General features: G+C 58.9%; 1 protein-coding gene across 2 annotated transcripts in view; it reads left to right on the forward strand.

The window, feature by feature from the left end:
• Positions 1-19094, forward strand: part of ACO2 (aconitase 2) — a 49400-nt gene that overhangs the window by 26406 nt on the left and 3900 nt on the right. For both annotated transcript variants that reach the window (XM_055143190.1, XM_004610541.3), the window contains exons 2-7: positions 11969-12105; positions 13746-14004; positions 15287-15379; positions 16982-17140; positions 17248-17398; positions 18242-18346. In XM_055143190.1, the coding sequence (XP_054999165.1) occupies positions 11969-12105; positions 13746-14004; positions 15287-15379; positions 16982-17140; positions 17248-17398; positions 18242-18346 (904 nt within the window). The remainder of the gene's footprint in view (positions 1-11968; positions 12106-13745; positions 14005-15286; positions 15380-16981; positions 17141-17247; positions 17399-18241; positions 18347-19094) is intronic.

The following is a 19094-nucleotide window of genomic DNA, read 5'->3' on the forward strand; positions in this document are numbered from 1 at the left end:
CGTGTCCTGGCCCCCTCGAGAGTGCTCTGGGTCTTCAGTGGCTGGGCAGGGAGTAGAGCCCAGAGTGAGAGCAGCCTGGTGCCTCCCTTTCCCCGCTGCCCGCCAGGAGCCCAGCTGGATGCTTTCAGATATTTCTCCCCTAAGGAATGGAAGACGCTCAAAAGCTGTGCTTCTCCAGCCTGCCCGCCAGAGTCAGTGGTGGAACTTAGTATTCCACACTTTTCCCTCTGTGTTTCCAAGCAGTCCGTTCTTCTTCTGATCCTCTCAACACTTCTACTCCTCCCCCTGCTTTCCATAAGAGGACACAGGGCCATAGGGAAGTAAAGAATCTTGTCTAAGGTCACGGCAAGGCAAGCTGAGGTCCCTCAGAAGGCAGGTGCCCGGCTTAGCGTGGGTGCCCTTTCCATGACTTGGCATGGGCCTTGGAGGGTTGCCACGGGTCAGCGGCTCGTGGCTTCTGTCTCTCACTGGACAATTGGCTCAAGAGACCAGGCCGCCTCCGGAACCCCCGTGGGCCACTCAGCCCCCACCCCCACCCCAGCTCGGCTTACTCTGTTTGCTGGTGTCGATGGCACGTGGTTCCCTAAAGCAGCGCTGGAACCCATTACACTGCAGGTACGAGGTCACACTGGCCCTGCTGGGCTGGCCGCCTGCCCAGGAGTGTGTCGACGCCTTTGATTTGAACTCTTCTCTCGGTATGGGGGAAGAGGGCACAGCATGTCTGACCTTGGTGTGGCAGGAAGGTCAGAGTCCCAGTATGCTTGTGATCTGCCGCGGGTGGACCCCTTCCCCGTGGACTGGCAGAGAGGACCCAGCACAACTCCCAGAGGCACTTGGGGACAGATGGTAAGTTCTGCCTTTGTCCATTTCACTGCCAAGTACTTCTTGAGTTTCTGTGTATCAGACATTGCTCTGGGCCTTGGGTATACACAGAGAGCGGATAGATAGATAGATGGGTTTCCTGTCCTCACGGGGCTTACTATGGTGTTTATTTTCTCTGAGTCCTTTCTCTTTCCTCTTTTTGAGTCACACCAGAAACCAGGGTTTACTCTTGGCTCTGTGCTCAGGGATCACTCTGGCATTCTGGTGGGATTCAGGACTCCATCTGCAGTGGCAATTTGAACGGAGCCAGCTGTGTGCAGAGCAGACAGACACCTTTCCCGCAATACCGTCGCTCCAGCTCTTTCTCTTCTCTTTTCAACAAGGGTCTCCTTGACTCTTAACCATCCTGTGGATAAGAAAAGGCTTAAATAAAACAACACAAGCTTTGCCCTGACTCCAGCCCTGGAATCTATTGATTGGTCTGTCTCAGGCCTGCAGAAGCAATAGCCAGTGTGAATGGTCCAGTAATACTTGAGGCTTTCTGGAAGAGAGGGAGCTAAAGAGATACCCTGCTTTGGGGCTGCCTCTGTCCTACCTTGATCCTTTTGTTTCTGAGAAAGTGGGAGGTGAGGAGTGCGTGCGAGTAGCTCTTCTGGGTAAGACCCTGTGTTTACCCGAGGGCCTGAGCTTGGGCTCCCAACGCAAATGTTCCCGTTTCCTCCTAAACATCTGGACTGGCCCTATGGGTGATTGTGGGAATGTCTCTGCCCCAGGACCAGGAGGAACTGAGCACGAGTATGTTTTACTTTTAGACTTAGGAGGTAAGAGCGGAACCTCAGAATTAACAGTTTAGAGTAGGCCCACTTTGATCCATCCCCTTCTCTAATACCATGTGGGGGCCAGGGGAGTCCAGCGGGCAAGGTGCTGCCAACCTGGGTTTGATCCCCGGTACCACATACGGTACCCTGAACAGAGAGCCAGGAGTAAGCCCGGAGCACTCCTGGGTGTGGCCTAAAAACCAAAAATGTGGGTGGCCTGGGTTTAATCCTGGCACTGCAGGGTCCCCCAGCTCTCTGGAAAGTGACCCTTGAGCACCCTGCCAGGAGTAGCCCTTGAGCACTGCTAGATGTGGCCCTAAACAGACAAATAGGAATGATACCAATTTGGATTGTGCATTTCCCAGTCACTGTGTTCAGCAAAAGACTCAGTAATACTTGTTTTTAGGGTAAGTTAAATTTTCTTTCTGTTTTGGGACCCCACCAGTGGTGCTGGGAAAGGGGGGGACTCCTGGGAGTGTGGGGTGCTGGGGCTCAGAAGCGCCTCCTCCAGCCCTCTCAGCTTGGCCTCCCTTTTTTACTTCTGGGGGAAGCAGAGAAGCTACATATTGCCACACAGACATGTAGGGCTTCTATGGACCGGGGCCACACACAGGCAAGCATGCATTCTGCCGCTGAGCTACAGCCTGGGCCCACAATTTCTGACGTTTGTTTCCGTGGTAATTATCCATTGTGGAAAGCTGGAAATGCAGAGGTATAAAGAATATCATGAAGATTACCTGTAATTATTCATAATACTGCATCATTATCCAGGAATAAGTACTGTTAACATTTTGGAGTGTTTTCCAAAATTTTAAAAACTTTATACTTCATTCAGGTTAAAAACATGGACAATAGAATGAGAACTTTCTTTTTTTTCATTTTGGGTCACACCCATCGATGCACAGAGGTGACTCCTGGCTCATGCACTCAGGAATTATTCCTGATGGTGCTCGGGGGACCATATGGGATGTTGGGAATTGAACCCAGGGTGGACCGCATGCAAGACAGATGCCCTACTCACTATGCTATCGCTCCAGCCCCTAGAATGAAAACATTCTTAAAAATATTTTAGTTATATTGACAAAGCTGGAATCCTCTATCTTTTTTTTAAATCCGTTTCTGTTTGATTCGCTTCCTTCTCTAGGAGTGCCAGATCAATTGGCTATGTCCCCTTTTAGTTACATGTGTTACACATGTATGACACAGGATGCTGAAGCAGTGTCTTGTGCATTTGCCTATAAGAAAGAATCTTGAGGGGGCTGGAGCGATAGCACAGCGGGTAGGGTGTTTGCCTTGCACGCGGCCGACCCAGGTTCGATTCCCAGCATCCCATATGGTCCCCCAGCACTGCCAGGAGTGATTCCTGAGTGCAGAGCCAGGAGTCACCCCTGTGTACTGCTGTGTGTGACCCAAAAAGCAAAAAAAAAAAAAAAGAATCATGAAGATTTTTTTTGGGGGGTCACACCCGGCAATGCTCAGGGGTGACTCCTGGCTCTGCACTCAGGAATTACCCCTGGTGGTGCTCAGGGACCATATGGGATGCTGGGAATTGAACCCGGCCCCGTGCAAGGCAAACACCCTACCCACTGTGCTATCTCTCCAGCCACTTGAAGATTTTTTTTCTAAGGTGTTTCATGATATTCCAGAGAATGGATATAGTAATGCAATTTAAAAAATAAAAAGAGGACTGAAGAGATAGTGTAACAGGTAAGGCTCTTGCTTTGCATGCAGCTGGCCTGGGTTCCATCCTCAGTACCCCGTGTAGTCCCCTGAGCACCACCAGGGGTGATTCCAGAGTGCAGAGCCAGGAATAGCCCTGAGTATGGCTGGATGTCACCCCCCTCAAAAGAACTCTTAGGTGGTTTCTAATTTAAAATGGTGGTGGCGGGGGGAGGCTGGAGCAATAGCACTGCGGGTATGGCATTTGCCTTGCATGCAGCCAACCTGGGTTCAATTCCCAGCATCCCATATGGTCCCCTGAGCACCAGCAGGGGTGATTCCTGAGCGCAGAGCCAGGAGTAATGTGCATTGCCGGGTGTGACCCAAAAAAAAAAATAAAACGTTGGTGGGGGGCAGGGTTGCTCTTTACATCCTTGCTTGGGCCTCTAGGGGCCAGCCGGTGATACTTGTCCCTGTCGTGCGGGTTTATGGGTCAGAGCATAGAGCGCACCTATGCTGCTCAGGGAGCCATGGAGTCAGGGATCGGAGCCGGGACCTCGTGTGCGCCCCTTGGAGCTCCCCATCACAGCAAGGATTCTGGCACCCTTGCTGTGTTAGGGCACGCAGGGGCCGGGAGCGAGCTCTGTGCTTCCTTCCAGCAGCTACTGGCGCTCCCCCTCAGACTTCGCACACCCCCTGGTCGCAGACGGAAGATGAGATTTCCCACCGAGCACTGCTGCCCGCAGTCTCTCTTGTCAATGTTTAAAACTTTCTGTCTGTGATTTTTGTGTAATGGAAGAAACATTCATGTTCTTTAGAAGAACCTGCCTTCGTTCTTTTGCTTTTTTAGCATCTGAATAGACTATGTGAGTTGTAGAAAATAGCGTGGGTGGTACTTTGAGAAAATGCTGTTTCTTTAAAAATAATGTTTCTGATTCCAAAATTGATGCATGTACTGTACTAGAAGTTCAAAATTAGAAGTAGCAGGGCTGAGTACATAGTACAGTGGGTGGGGCGCTTGCCCTGCTGTACGATTAGTCCTGATTTGATCCTCTGGCACTCCATATAATCCCCCGAAGCCCCTCCAGAAGTAACCTCTGTGTGTAGAGACAGGGGTAAGCCCTGAGCAGTGCCAGGTGTGGCCAAAAAAAATGGATGCGGACGGCACCCTAGTATCTACTGTGGGTGGATGGGTTTCACATGTCGAGTCATACCTGGCAGTGTCCAGAGGTTCCTCCTGGCTCTGCACTCAGGAATTTTTTTGGGGGGGGTTCACACCCAGAGATGCACAGGGGTTACTCCTGGCTCCACTCAGGAATTGCCCCTGGCGGTGCTCAGGGGACCATATGGGATGCTGGGATTTGAACCTGGGTTGGCGGAGTGCAAGGCAAACGCCCTATCCGCTGTGCTATTGCTCCAACCCCTGCACTCAGGAATTACTCCTGCAGTGCTCGGGGACCGTATGGGATGCCAGGGATTGAACCCAGGTTGGCCACTTGCAAGGCAAGTACCCTCCACACTGTGCTGTGGCTCCGGCTCCTAGGTCCGTTTCACATGGACTTTGGACTTCGCTTGGTGCCTATTGCAGTCACCTGTCTGAAGTGTCACGGGATGCCTGGGGTGTGGGGGGGTTCCTGGTAAGCTACAGAGTTGTCATTTTCATGTGTCATCTAAATGTGCCCCGTGAAATATGGCCTACTCCTTGGGGTTTGTTTTGGGGGCCACACTGATGTTTCAGGACTACTCCCTACTCAGTGCTTGAGGGGACCACAGTGCTTGTGGGGCCAGGGGTTGGACCCGGTCTCCCCATGCTCTGAACTCTCCCCCTCTTAACTGCCCTCTTAAAGGAGCACAGGCTGTGGGGTTGGAGCAATAGCACAGCGGGTAGGGCGTTTGCCTTGCACGTGACTGACCACCCGGGTTCGATTCCCAGCATCCCATATGGTCTCCTGAGCACCGCCAGGAGTAACCCTTGTGCATTGTGTGGCTCAAAAAGCAAAAAAAAAAAAAAGGCGCACAGGCTGCCTGTGGATTTACATAATAATGGCTATTATCAGGGCCAGGAGATAGACTACAGTGGTTAGGGCAAGTGCTAGGCATGAACCACATGATACCTCAAGCATCCCCCGGTACAGCCCTGAAGGCCCCCCACCCAGCACCCTTGGTTTGTGACCAACCCCCTAAGCTCACTTGGCCCCCCTCCCCCCGTGCCTTCCCCTTTTTGTTGCTGTTGTGATGACAGGGGTTGCACACGCCAGTGGCTCTTCTCCCGGGGGTGTACACGCTTGGTGTGAGACTTGCACATGTGCTCCTCTGCACAGGTCATCCGAACTCTGGTCACAGTGCTCACTTGGGATCATGCACTTGAGTTGCTCTCAGACATCTGGCTGCAGTGCACTGGATAGAGTACTTGGTTGTTTTGTTGGGGGCCACGCCTGTCTCTGCTCAGAGACCACTCCTGGCAGTGCTGGGGGGGGCCATACAGAATGTCGGGGATTGAACTGGGATCATTTCCTGGCAAAGCAAGTGCCCCAACGCCTGCACTGTCTCTCTGACCCTGTCACGCAGTTGGTTGGGTGATGAGGGAAGGTATTTGGGATTCCGAAGACCATTGACCCCCAGGAATTGTGCTTGGTACAGGTTGGCTTGGATTCACAGCCCCGCACGTGCAGTCAGGGCTGCTGCTGAGCTATCCTGAGGCCCTTTTTTTTTTCTTTTATATTCTTTAAGATTTTGCATGTTTGTTTGGCCGAGACAGAGATAATACAGTGGGTAAGGTACTTGCTTTGCATGCGGCCGGCCCAGGGTCAATTCCTGGCACCATGTATGGTCCCCTGAACCCCTCTAGCAGTACACCCTGAGCATTGCTGTGTGACAATCCCCCCCATTCCCCGAATAGATAACATTTTTATTTGGGGGCCAGTGATGTAGCTGAGAGCTACATCATGAATCCCCAGACCTGCACAAGAAAAAAATGTTATCCAGTAACTTTTTTGGGGAGGGTGAAGGGTCACACTGGTGCTGGGGGGGAAACCACTCTCGGACTAGGAAAGTGTCTCCTCTGAGCTCCTCCCGGAGTCCGTGACCTGGAGTTCAAAAGCCCGAAGGAAGGAGGAGGAGATACCGCCCTGGGTGCCTGGGAGCTGGGCCACGGCACCAGTGGGTCCCCCCTCCAGCTCCGTCTAGCTGTGCCAGCCCGTCTAGAGCGCTGTTGGACTTTGGGACATTGTCCAGCCAGTGTTTGGGTGTTGCTGAGCCGTCTCTGCCGAGGGTGCAGTGCACTTGGACACCTCCCACCCAACCCTGCAAGCACGTACATTCTACGGGAGCCACTAGTTTTCTCTGGCCTTTGTGTGAGGGACAGTACAGTGAGCTGGGCACTTGCCCTGCAGGCGGCTGACTCAGGTTCAGTTCCCAGCACCCTCCCCTGGGCCTGCCAGGGGTGGTCCCTGAGCACAGAGCCAGAAGTAGCCCTCATCATCAGTGGGTGTGCCCCCGATCCCCCAAAAAAGAAAAAGTAGATCTTGAGTGCCGGACTGAGATATCTGCCCTGTCCCTGAACCTTGGACCTAGCACGTCCACTGGCGCCTGTGACCCCACTACCCTTCTCCCCACCCCCCACCCCTTTCTTGCTCCCATGTTTGTCTCATCCTGCCAGATGCGGATCCTGAGGGTGGAGACGGCGGCAGGGCGGGAATGATGCCCCTTCCCCACCCAGTGGCTTCCCTGCCGCAGCCTGTGTGCCCGTCCACGCTGGCGCCCACAGCATATCATTTGCCCCGTGAGTGTCCAGAAAGCTGTGAGTCATACGCTGATAATGTGTTTTCCACTGGCCAGATCAGACCCCCCTGGAGCTGTGTGCCAGCCCCACCGGGACTGGAAGGGGTTTGGAAAATGAGTGCAGGTTGTGTCTGAGGCTCGGGCGCACCCGTGGGTACCGGAGGGTGAGTGAAAGCTGTGGCCACGCCAGAGGGGCCAGAGCCCGGGCAGAGAGAAATTCTGACTTGGCTGCCCTTTGCTCTGGGCCTGTGGAGGCAAGGTCAGAGATCCTTCACAGATAGCCCGGGAGAATGGGGAACGCCCCTCTCCTGGTTCCCACACCTGACTCTGAGAGGAGTCTGGTCATCTTTAACCCCCAGCTTGGCGATTCTGGTCAAGCCAGCCGGCAGGCCTAAGAGAGGAAGTTCCATGGTTTATTCGTGGTGTCTGGGGACAGGCCTCGTACATGCAAGGCAAGTGCTGCCTCGCTGCGCTCTGTCTCTGGTCCTGTCTGGTCGCAGCAGGTAGGAGTTGACAGACCACAGGAGCACTGGATAGGGGAGCATTGGGACCCAGGCCACAGAGGCAAGATGGTGACGGGGAACCCGAGAGCTAAACATCTGGGTCAGAAAAACTGTAGTGGGAAATGAGAGAGAATTTTTTTTTTTTTTTTTTTTTTTTTTTGCTTTTTGGGTCACACCCGGCGATGCACAGGGGTCACTCCTGGCTCTGCACTCAGGAATCACCTCTGGCGTGCTCAGGGGACCATATGGGATGCTGGGAATCAAACCCAGGTCGGCCGCGTGCAAGGCAAACGCCCTACCCGCTGTGCTATTGCTCCAGCCCCCTGAGAGAGAACTTTTGCTTTCTCTTTGAAGGAAGGGCTGAAGTAAGATGTCGCAAATTCTAACTTTACTAGCATAACTAGTTGGGAAGTTGCATTTCTGGAAGATGGAAGGAGGAAAGGTGGGTCGTGTATGCGGCAGGTGTTTGATGTAGCTGATGCTGCACCTTTTCCATTTTATAGAAATGGCAAAGTACAGGCCAACATAGCGACAGAACTAGGGACCTCCTAGAGGATTTCACTGTCGCCCAAACCTCAAGCAGAAAGTGACCCATGGGGTAGGCGCACTGGCTGTGTGGCTTTGAGTGGGAGATTGGCCTGTGTGAGGGCAGAAATACAGTGTCCTGCTTTCCAGATGCAAACATCTGGCAGTCTGCTCCCAGCCATAGAAGAGCATCTTGGTTCCCTCCCCAGCACCCTGAACACCACTGGGAGTGACTTTCAAACACAGAGCACCGAGTAACCCCAAACTCTTTCTGAATGGGGTGCACACACACACACACACACACACACACACACACACACACACACACACACACACACACACACACACACACACACATTGGGTGCTCACTGTGTCCAAGGCGGGGAGACCTTGTCCACGTGGCGTGCCTGTCCTTGGCCTCAGTCTGTCGGTGCGCTGTCCCTACCGTATAGTGCCCGACTTTTCCCAGGGCACAGGGCGAGGTTTCAGCCTCCCACAGTGCTCGGGACGGCCAGAGCAGTGAAGCACGCTGCTGAGTTCTCACGGGCAGGCTCAGAGTTTTCGGTCGAGTTTAGTGGGAACAGCTGTGGCTCGGCTCGTGTTGGCCCTGCAGGCTCCCTGAGCACACAGGCCTGGCCCGGTGCTGCAGAATGTTAGAACGCTGCTGGCAGGCGGCGTGACTTGTTCAGAGAGCCTGGGAATGCCGTGCCTATCCCATGTTGCAAACACGACACTGGCCAGTCAGGACAGAGGGGCTGACGGCAGGCAGAAAGTGATGGCAAAGTGACCTGCAGTTGACATGGAGCCCTGTCCACAGGGCAAGTACATCCGGGCTTCAGCGAGGTGGCCCCCAGGGTTGTGTCTGGGCTGAGGGCCCTGCCTGAGGCTGGTGATAGCCTTAAAACAAAGGAAGTGACAATCCCTTTGCCCTCAGCACAAGGCCTGGCCTGATTGCTGCAGAATTTGGCCACGTGCCTCGTAAAGGGACACCCCACAGCTGCCCTCGGCCCAGGGAGGCAGGTATAGAAGAGGACAGTGAGGGGCCCCCTCAGCCCGTGGGCACTGAGCCTGCCTCACACATACGAGGCAGGTGCTCTGCCACGGAGCCATGTCCCTGGCATGTTGGTGCTTTTTTCTGTGTTTGGGGGCCATACCTGGTAGGCCCAGGGGCCCATATGGGATGCCGAGATCAATCCTGGGTCCGCCGTGTGCAGGGCAAGCTCCCCACCCCCTGTGCAATCTCTCTGACCCCAGTTTTGTGCGCTTTGAACCCCCGTCCTGAGGGAGGGTATTCTCCAGCTGGGAGCAGCCCGGCCGAGGGCAAGGGCGAGTGCTCTGAACTAGGCAGCGCATGGGTCAGGCAGGGCAGTGCGCCGTCATAGGGTGCATACCTTAGGGACTTCCCTGACGCGCCTGGGCAACGGCCGGCGAGCGGGTCAGTCTGGCTGGAGTCGGCGCCCCTCGCCAGTCCCGCCAGCAACTTGTTTCCTCTTCTGGCAAACAGCCACTGTGGGGCCCACTTCTGGGTGGCTGCGGGGATGGCCAAAGGCCGCCCCTGCTCAGCACATTCCTTTGCCCCTTTTCCCAGTGTGAGTGGCCTCACCTGGCTTGTCACTCAAGGGCCCCTGCGGTGCCAGGGCCAGTCGACAACACAGGCACTTTCCAGCCCTTTGGACTGTCCCCAGGCCCATTAATATCTTTCCGCCTCGCCTGAAGGTGTTGATAAGTCTCGAGATGCCTCATTGCTGCCCTGCTCTTGGGGAACTCGGCATTTTCTTTCTTCTACCCTGTAATTATGAATTGTTTTGCCCACTGGGCTAGATCCTAGATATCATTTCTATTTTTGGCTTTGGGGACACCCCTGGCCGTGCTTGGGGGCTCCTCACAGCTCTCCACTTGGGTGTTGCTCCCGGCACTCCTGAGCATTGAACCTGATTCTTCAACATGCAAAACATGGACTCCAGGGCCAGAGCGACAGTACAGGGGGGACGCATGTGGCTGTCCTGGCTTCCACCCTCAGCATCTCATGGTCCCCGAGCACCACCAGGAATAATTCCTGGGCGCAGAGCCAGAAGTAAGCCCTGAACATTGAAGGGTGTGACCCCAAAACTAAACAAAACCAAAAATCATGCCCTCCGGTTCATTGAGCTACTCTCTGAACTGGAGTAGCCCTGATAGGTATTATTTCTAGGAGAGTGAAATTTAGAGCAGCTAATTTACCAAAAAAAAGAATCAGGGGCTGGAGGGATAGCACAGCGGGTAGGGTGTTTGCCTTGCACACGGCCAACCCGGGTTTGATTCCCAGCATCCCATATGGACCCCTGTGCATCGCCGGGTGTGACCTAAAAAAGCAAAAAAAAAAAAAGAATCAGATCTGTCTAGAGAAGCGGGAAAGACGTTGGCGACACGCGGCTAAATGGCAGAGCAGGTCCCAGAACAGCCCGTCTCGTGCCCCCCCCGGGCTGAAGGAGCGGCCGAATGGACGCTTGTGAGCACACGCGCTAATAATAGGAGCTGCCGGCCCGTCGTGTCATCCCTGCTCCTCACCTTCGTGACGTCCAGGACACGGCCAGGCTCCCCGGCCCAGCGGCACTGACCTTTCCGTGCTGGTGACCAGTGTGCTGCTCTTTGCTGGGGACAGGTGGCGAGGATGGGGTGAGGGAGCCAGGGCAGGCACTGTTCCTACCGGGGTCCGCGCCGTGTGCCTGCCAGGCCTGAGGTTTCAGGCTTTGGTTTCGAGGTCCGGAGCCAGGAAAAAGGCTGGGCGGGCGGCGGGTAGAGTTGAATGGAAGAGCCCAGGCCCCCTGGCTGGCCACTGCGGGGAGTGGCCCTGGGTCCCCGGAGCACTGCCAGGTGTGGCCTCGATCCCTTAAAGGCTTGCAGTGAGTGGTTCATAGACCCTGTTATAACAGTTGCTTTTCTCCTGCTGTCCTGGCCGCGGGCCTGCGCCATTTCCTTCCCTCCGGGTCCCCAAGGCTACAGTTGGGGAGCATGTTGGCCGGTTGTTCCGGAGGGACAGTGCCATGGGCTGGGCCCACAGCAGCATCCTCGGCGGAGGGGCAGTGTGGGGACATACCATGAAAAGGACACAGGCTGCAGTGCGGAACTGCCCCCGAGACTGTGTGCCAGCACTCCCTCCACCTCAGGAGAAAGGAGGGCGTTTCTAACGAAGGGAGTGTCGTGGGCGAGCCCGCGCCTGAGTGCCTGGCAAGGTACATCAGCTGAAAAGAAGGAAAGAAAAGACGGTTTCTCAGAAAGGACCGAGACAGGCCTGAGCGGGCGCTCACAGCTGGCACGCTGGGCTGGTCTTGGCAGGAGAGGCCTCCCTGGCCCTGCTGAAGTGTCCTCTGCATCGTGTCCGTCCTTCCCCCCGTCAGTCAGCGTGATCAGGCCACCATCTGTTTGTGCCCTCGTTACAGGCAGCCCAGAGAATGCTGAGACCCCTTCCCCCGTTGGGACTCTGGGCCTCCCTCCCCCACAAGGGCGCTGGGCCGCCTCCTCCCCTGAGGAGGCAGCTGGAACACCTTTCACTTCTGTCCTTTGCTCTGGGCCAGGCCTGGCGGTGCTCTGGGGCTGCCCAGCTCTGTGCTCGGCGGTGGCCACTGCTGGTTCTCGGAGCCTGGGGCCTGCTGCTCGCGGAGCCTGTGCCTGCCCTGTCCAGCTCTCCCGCCTGCCCTGGGCACCGGCTCCCCTGCGGGTTTCTCTTTTGATCCAAGGCCCTGTGGCGTATGCACAGCTGCAGCCGGCCAGAGCCCAGCTCCCAAGGAGCTGCCCGTGTCTTCTTCCCCACTCAGATGCGCTCAGCTGTCCGGCGGGTGCCCTGGAACCCCACTGATGGTCCTGCTGTTTGTTTGCCCGCAGAAAGCCCTGGGGGTGCGGCAGTACCATGTGGCCTCCGTCCTGTGCCAGAAGGCCAAGGTGGCCATGAGCCACTTCGAGCCCAACGAGTACATCCGCTACGACCTGCTGGAGAAGAACATCAACATCGTCCGCAAACGGTAAGGGGTCCTTGGGGGGCACAGCCAGGCTCAGGGGTCCCGAGACCCGCCGAGGGGTGGCATCCAGGTGAGGTGCCTGCCGTTGTCTGACAGCAGGTGATGGTCAAGATCAGGAGTTTCAGGGGGTGTTTCATTTTGTCTGGTTTGGGGGCACGGTCTGTATTTCTCAGGGTCGACTCCAGACTCCTCTGCTTGGGGTCACTTCCAGCAGTGCCCGGGGGACAGTGGTGCCAACTTGGGACACCCGCGTGTCGGGCATTTGCTCAGCCCCTGGCGTGTGTGTCTGGCCTTCGGTATTAACATTACAAGTGTGATCAGCAGGGCCAGAGAGAGCGGACTGGGGGAGGCTGTACCCTTGTGGGCAGCCAGCCTGACTTGGGGTCGAGGATTACATGCAGGCAAGCAGGTTACCCAGAAAGTCACTCTCGCCATGACACCCCCACCCCAGCACACAAGACGGGAAGATGTGTGGCCACAGAACTCCCCCACCTGGCCTGGCCATGGCAGAGGGGACCTGATTCTACTCCCCGGGGAGCTGGGTCTCTGTCACGTCAGAAGCAGAAGGACAGAGGGATGCATCCGTGGGCCATCCACAACTCAGGAGATGCCATACAGGCTTGTCCTGCAGCGATTGTTATAGTGGGGTCTTTCTCACCTCCTCTGGGAGAGGTCACCCACGGCCAGTGCTCGGGCTTTCTCCTGGCTGTCAGGATCACTCCTGTTGGGGGCTGGGGGCGCCCTCTGTGGTGCTGGGGGGTCAGACCTGGGTGGACTGCGTGTGAGCCAAGTGCCTCCGGCCCTGGAGTCGCTCTCGGCCTGTTTCCCCATGGTGTCAGGCAGCCGGGCCTTCCGAGGGGGCGCCACTCCCCATCTCCCGAGGCCCAGAGAGTGCGGCGACTGCCCACTCGGCCACTCCCGGCCCAGAGCTGCTTTTACTCCAGCATCTCCCAGCGAACCTCTGCGCCTGGGCCCCAGAGCCAGCACCATCGGGCACTCTCCGGGTCAGGCTGCGGGCCGACCTGAGTACCAACAGTCCCACTGGTGGGCAGCAGCCGGGGGCATCAGCCCTCCCCCCAAGGGCCAGGCTGGGGATTTGCCGTTTGGGCCCTGGGAGGCAGGAAGGGACGGCCCGTCGGGAGATAGATATAGAGTCTGGGAAGGGGCCGAGCAGAAGCTGGAGACTGTGCTTGGGTTTCTCTTCTGCAGAGCTGCCTTCGTGCAGGGTGAGGGAGAGGGAGGCCCGAGACCCCGGCGCGGATGGTGGGAGGGGCGCGCTTCTGGGTCCTGGTGGCGTGGCTGAGGGGATGGCATGGACAGGAAGTCAGGATCCGAGGGGAGACCCCAGCTCGTTGACTGACAAGGCGCACTGAAGAGCAGGCGACGGGATGGACACAGGAAGATGCTTCTCGGATCCGGCCTTAGGGTGCTGGGAACGTCATGCCCATCACGCCGTGTTCTGTCCAACGGGCCGGGAGCAAGCGCGCAGAAAGCACTGAGCCTGCCTCCCGCCTGGCCCTGTCACTCACTCGTTCTTCGAGTCACCTCGCAGCCCCTCCTCCGTGCTGGTGCTGTGCGGGGTCCCCTCCCCCTGGCCTGCTGTGGGTGCCATGTCACAGACGGGCTGTCCTCCCTGTGTCCAGGTTGAACCGGCCTCTGACCCTCTCGGAGAAGATCGTGTACGGGCACCTGGATGACCCGGCCAACCAGGAGATCGAGCGGGGCAAGACCTATCTGCGGCTGCGGCCCGACCGCGTGGCCATGCAGGACGCCACGGCGCAGATGGCCATGCTGCAGTTCATCAGCAGCGGGCTGCCCAAGGTGGCCGTGCCATCCACCATCCACTGCGACCACCTGATCGAGGCCCAGGTGGGCGGCGAGAAGGACCTGCGTCGGGCCAAGGTGAGCACGCGCCACGCGGCAGTTCTGCCCTCCTGGGTGGCCGCCCCCTCACTGAGCGCCAGTGACCAGAGAGAAGAGGCAGAGCCTGCCCCTCGTCCTCCCGTCCCTCACCTGCTTCACTGGCAGGTTCCTTCAGAGCTATCAGTTGCCCTGCAGAGGCCCGTGAGAAGTGACCCTTTTCCATCACCCACGCGTGCCCACTTGCACGCTCATTCCACCGCCCAGCACCAGCCCAGAAGCAGGGGAGCTGTGGCTGTGTGCAGGCCGGAGGCAGCATGCGCGTGTGGTCCGGCCCCCCTCTGTCTCCTCCACCCCCAAGGGGGCGCCGCTTTGTGCCAGCTGGGCAGCTGGTCTCCCGGCACCAGCCCCACCCTCCCCACTGCTTCCCTGGCATGGGCTCCCGCCTTGGGGGCCATTGGCAGAAGCTGAATGCTGGCAGGAACGGCCAGCTGGGCACAGGGGCAGGGCACGCCATGGCAGGGATCCGGCTCCCAGGGTCACCACAGCCCACTGGGCCTCTCGACGCATGGGAAAAGCTCAGGGCGCCTTTCCCACCGCCGCCCCCGACTCCTGGCTGCTCTGGCCGCACCCCCACCCGCCCGGGAATGACCTCCCCCTACTGGCGGTTTCCATGTCAGCACAGTGCAGGGGCTCCCAGTGCCAGGCCGGCCCTCAGACGACCGCCCCCTGCAGACTCGGCAGCAGCCTGAGGCCCAGTCAGGGCCTCCTGTATGAGCCTGAGTGAAATGCTCTGCACCGTGGGAGGTGCCAGGGTCCTGCCCTTCCGGTCTTAGCCTGTTTGAGGGTCTAGGGCGTGTGTGCACGTGCGAAAGTCTGGGGGGGGGGTGTACATTGAGGTTCTGGGGTGTGTGTGTGCATACATTGAGGGTCTGGGGCGTGTGTGTGTGTACATCGAGAGTCTGGGGCGTGTGCTTGCGTGTGAGGGTCTCGGGCTGTGTGCATGCAAGCAGGGGTGCATAGCTCTTTCCGTTTGGGTTTTCCGTGAACGTGGCCGGGGATCCCAGGGGCAGCTCAGATGGAGCCCCAGTGGGACTGGGCTGCCCTCGCCATCCCCCAGCTCCTAGGACGGACGGCTCCTCTCCCCTAACGCTGGATCCCAAGGAGCCCCGGGCAGGGGTTGTCCGCTGCTCCCAGGCCCTGCCCCAGCGCCCCCGGGACTGTGTGTTCTGAGCCCAGGGAGGGGGGAGGGCCGGGCGCAGCTTACTGGCAGCCCCAGATCCCAGCAGGGCACTCACGCTCCCGGATGGATTTGTCTCCCCAGGACATAAACCAGGAAGTGTATAACTTCCTAGCAACTGCTGGTGCCAAGTACGGCGTGGGCTTCTGGAAGCCCGGCTCCGGGATCATTCACCAGGTGAGGCTGGGCCAGCCGGGCTGCGGGGCAGCCTGAGGGGACCGAGGGGGACCAAGGGGGCCACGTCTGGAGTGAGCCGCCGCAGGGACTGCGCTGCGGGTGGGATGCTGACAGGCAGCGAGTGCGCCCTCCGCAGCTGCACCCGGCCCCCGGGCCCCAAGACAGTGACTGAGCACTGTGGGGTGCCCCCTGCTGGGGCGGGAGCCGCCCTGGGCTCCGGGCAGGCCTGAGTCAGGCCGTAACCGGCTCTGAAACATGAGCCCTGCCCTTTTGGGCCATCGCTGTGCCAGGAGGGAGGTGCCGCCTGCAGGAAGCCGGGATCAGTGCGGGCCTGGGAGCCAGGGAGCTGGCCTTGGCCGTCGCATGAAGGACACTCCATCTGCGGGTGCTCCCTTCCCCCTCAGGACACAGGCCCGGGCCTCTGGGCAGCTCCGTGCCCTCTGGGGCTGTGCTGGTGGCTCGTACCCACTCGGCCTAGCCTGGGAGCGGTCCCTGGCCAGCCCCTTGTCAGGCCATTCGTGGCTCTGATCGCCCTGCCGCCTTCCCATGCCTGGCCTCATGCACTCTGAGGAACCCCGAACACCATGTCGCTTCCCAGCCCCCTCAGGTGCTCTGTGGGGACAAGCACGGAGGCAGGTTTGTTCCTCTCGAGCTCCAAAGAAGTGGGGGGGGGTGGTCTGGGGGACAGTGGGCGGAACTGCCAGTTTTCCTCTCGGGATGAGACCCCCCGAAATACCCCCTCAGCCACGTCCAGCCTCTGCCGAGACCAGGCCACAGCCAGCTTCTTGGCGGCTTTCTGCCATCCTCGGGCCTCCCTTTTGGACAGGGACTGTGCCCGTGGCCAGTGACTCCTGCCCATGCTGCGCCCTCGGGGACGCCCTCCCGAGGCCGGTGTCGGCTGCTTGGTGTGCAGGTGGCTGTGGTGTGGTCGCAGCCAGCCATGCTTCCATCCTTCCTCACGCTGCATTCCCGGGGTCAGGCCCCTCACCCGTGTCTGCTGTAAGGCGCCAGGCGGAGGCCCTGTGTGGGTGAGGGTCCAGCCTGTCTGTTCCCTTCTGATCCCACTGCCCCCCTCCCCCCATCCACGTGTGGGAGCACCCCAGAGGAGCAGACGGAGGATCTTGCTATAAACTAGAAATACACGTGGCCTTGCCTGCGTCCGAGTCGCCTTGGATCCCGGGAGCGAGCACCCCTGTCCCTACTCTGACAGATGAGGAAGTGGCACATCAGAGAGGACAGGTGGCCGACCCCCATGGGGACTCCAGCTGTCCCCACGGTGTCCTGCAGTGCGCCTGCCCCAGAGGCTGGCCATCGGGGCGGGCACCCAGGAAGGACTGGCAGCCTGGCAGGGTGTCATCTGTGCTCCCCTGGGCCCGGTCATGAAAAAACTGTCCCCATGGAAGCCTGACAGCCTGCTGGGCCTGCCTGTCCTCGCACCCCACTTCATCCTGCCCTCCCCAAATCCAGCCTGGGGACACACAGACATTTCCTACTGTGCCCCAGGAAGGAGGTCTAGGCCCACACGGGCACTCACAGGCCTTGGGTACTGCACGCCACCCCGTCAGTCTCCTCTGAGGGCTGGACCTTCTCTCCCTGTTTCAGATCATTCTGGAAAACTATGCCTACCCTGGGGTTCTTCTCATCGGCACGGATTCCCACACTCCCAACGGTGGTGGCCTGGGCGCCATCTGCATCGGGGTGGGGGGTGCTGACGCTGTGGACGTGATGGCTGGCATCCCCTGGGAGCTGAAGTGCCCCAAGGTAAGGCTGGGGGCGTCGGGGAGACAGGGTCCCAGAGGGCGAGGGGCTCAGGAGAGGGGCCATCCCGGGGTCTGGGTCATCGCGTCTCACCTGGCCTGTTCGCGCAGGTGATCGGCGTGAAGCTGACGGGCACACTCTCCGGCTGGACCTCCCCCAAGGACGTGATCCTCAAGGTGGCGGGAATCCTCACCGTGAAAGGGGGCACTGGCGCCATTGTGGAGTACCATGGGCCTGGCGTCGACTCCATCTCGTGCACTGGTGAGGACGGGGCACGAGGCCCTCGGCGTGCAGGGGCTGTCGCCGAGCAGTGGGAGCCGTGATGCTCCTCCCTCCCCTCCGTCCCTCCGTCTGTCTGGCCAGCTGGGGGTTGGGACAGTCACTTGCAGGTTGCGGGGGGTCATCTGTCTGTTTCTTGACTCAGTGGAGATGTCGGTCCCCGAGGAGGGCAGGGCCAAGCCGGCTAGAGCCCGGCCTGGGCACTAGGCCGCTGGCAGAGCCGAGAATCCCAGGACGAGGCCGTGGCTGGGGGTGGGGCCAGGGCCAGGGTTCCCATCTCGGCACCCCGTTCCCACATTGCCCCGCCGGTTCTCCCTCATTTCCCTGGACCCCCCGTTAGTCTTGCTGGTCATGTATGAGTGCCCTCCCCTCTTCAGAGGCCTCACAACAGCCTCAGAGGTGCCTCAGTTGTCTTATCGCACTCCACCAAGCTAAGCTGGCTTAGGGCCCGCTCCTCCAGGTAGCCCTCCTGTGTGGACAGCCATGGCCCAGCAGTGCCTCGAGACCGGTGTCCCAATCAGAAAGGCTGTCTTAAAGCCTCGCCAGGCCTGGGGTACAGACAGGGTCCCTTCCAGTCTTCTGGGAAATCCGAGCTCTCGTGCACCCAGACAAGCCCGGGATGCCAGCGCCTGCATTTGCTCTGTGGCGTGACCTTGGGTCTGCAAAGGTCACAGTGACCGCCGGGCACCCTGGCCAGACCAGCCTTCTTCGGCGTATGGCGGCCGCCCGGCCAGCTGAGCCAGGCAGCCAGAGCCTGAGCTGGAACTGCTTCTAGGAGCGACTCCCGACACCAGCCGCCCTCCCTTATGGGCTGTTTCTCCACAGGCATGGCCACGATCTGCAACATGGGCGCGGAGATCGGGGCGACCACCTCAGTGTTCCCCTACAACCACAGAATGAAGAAATACCTGAACAAGACGGGCCGGACAGGTGAGCTGGCGGCAGGGCAGTGAGAACGGAAGGGACTGAGTGCACCAGTGTGCAAAGCTCCCCAAACCGTCAGGCCGTGCGTGATCCTGTCCCTCATGGGGGCCTCACCCGTGAGCACATCCGCCGCCCCCCCCCCAGCCTGGCCTGCTCCCTGGAGCCCCCTAGAGAAAGCCGCAGGCATGGCCTGGAGATCAGAATTGACTGTTTCCAGTGTTGGGGCCCTATCTGACAGTGCTCAGGGGTTCCTCCTGGCTCTGCCCTCAGGAATGACTCCCGGTGGGGCGCGGGGGACCATATGGGTTGCCGGGGACCCAATCAGGGTTGGCTGTGTGCGTGACAAGTGCCCTCCCCGCCGTACTATCTGTCCAGCCCAGTGACCTGGGTAGTTTCTGTAGCTTATCCTGCCCTATCCTCTCCAGGGAAGAACATTTATAGCTGGAAACGCTTTCCCCACTTGTCCCCACAACTTCCTGAGGTTCTCGTTGGCTTTAAAGCTCAGAGGCGCAAAGGGAGCCTGGAGGCAGCTCACTGGGCTCTGAGGAGAGGAGGCTGACTGGGGTGGCATCGGCGGGGGGGGGGGGGTCTAGGCAGACTCGGGCCATTGGTTAACAAGCTCTGAGCACATGGAGGCCCTAGAAGGTAACTTCTGCTTCTTCACAGCCCAGCTCTTCTGCCTCCAGGAAGCCTTCCTGGACTCCAGAGTTCAGTCTCATGTACCTTTGTCTGTCTCTGTAACCTCCAGCTCACT

This window comes from Sorex araneus, chromosome 6 (assembly GCF_027595985.1).
Source record: "Sorex araneus isolate mSorAra2 chromosome 6, mSorAra2.pri, whole genome shotgun sequence".
In the NCBI taxonomy this organism is placed as follows: domain Eukaryota; kingdom Metazoa; phylum Chordata; class Mammalia; order Eulipotyphla; family Soricidae; genus Sorex; species Sorex araneus.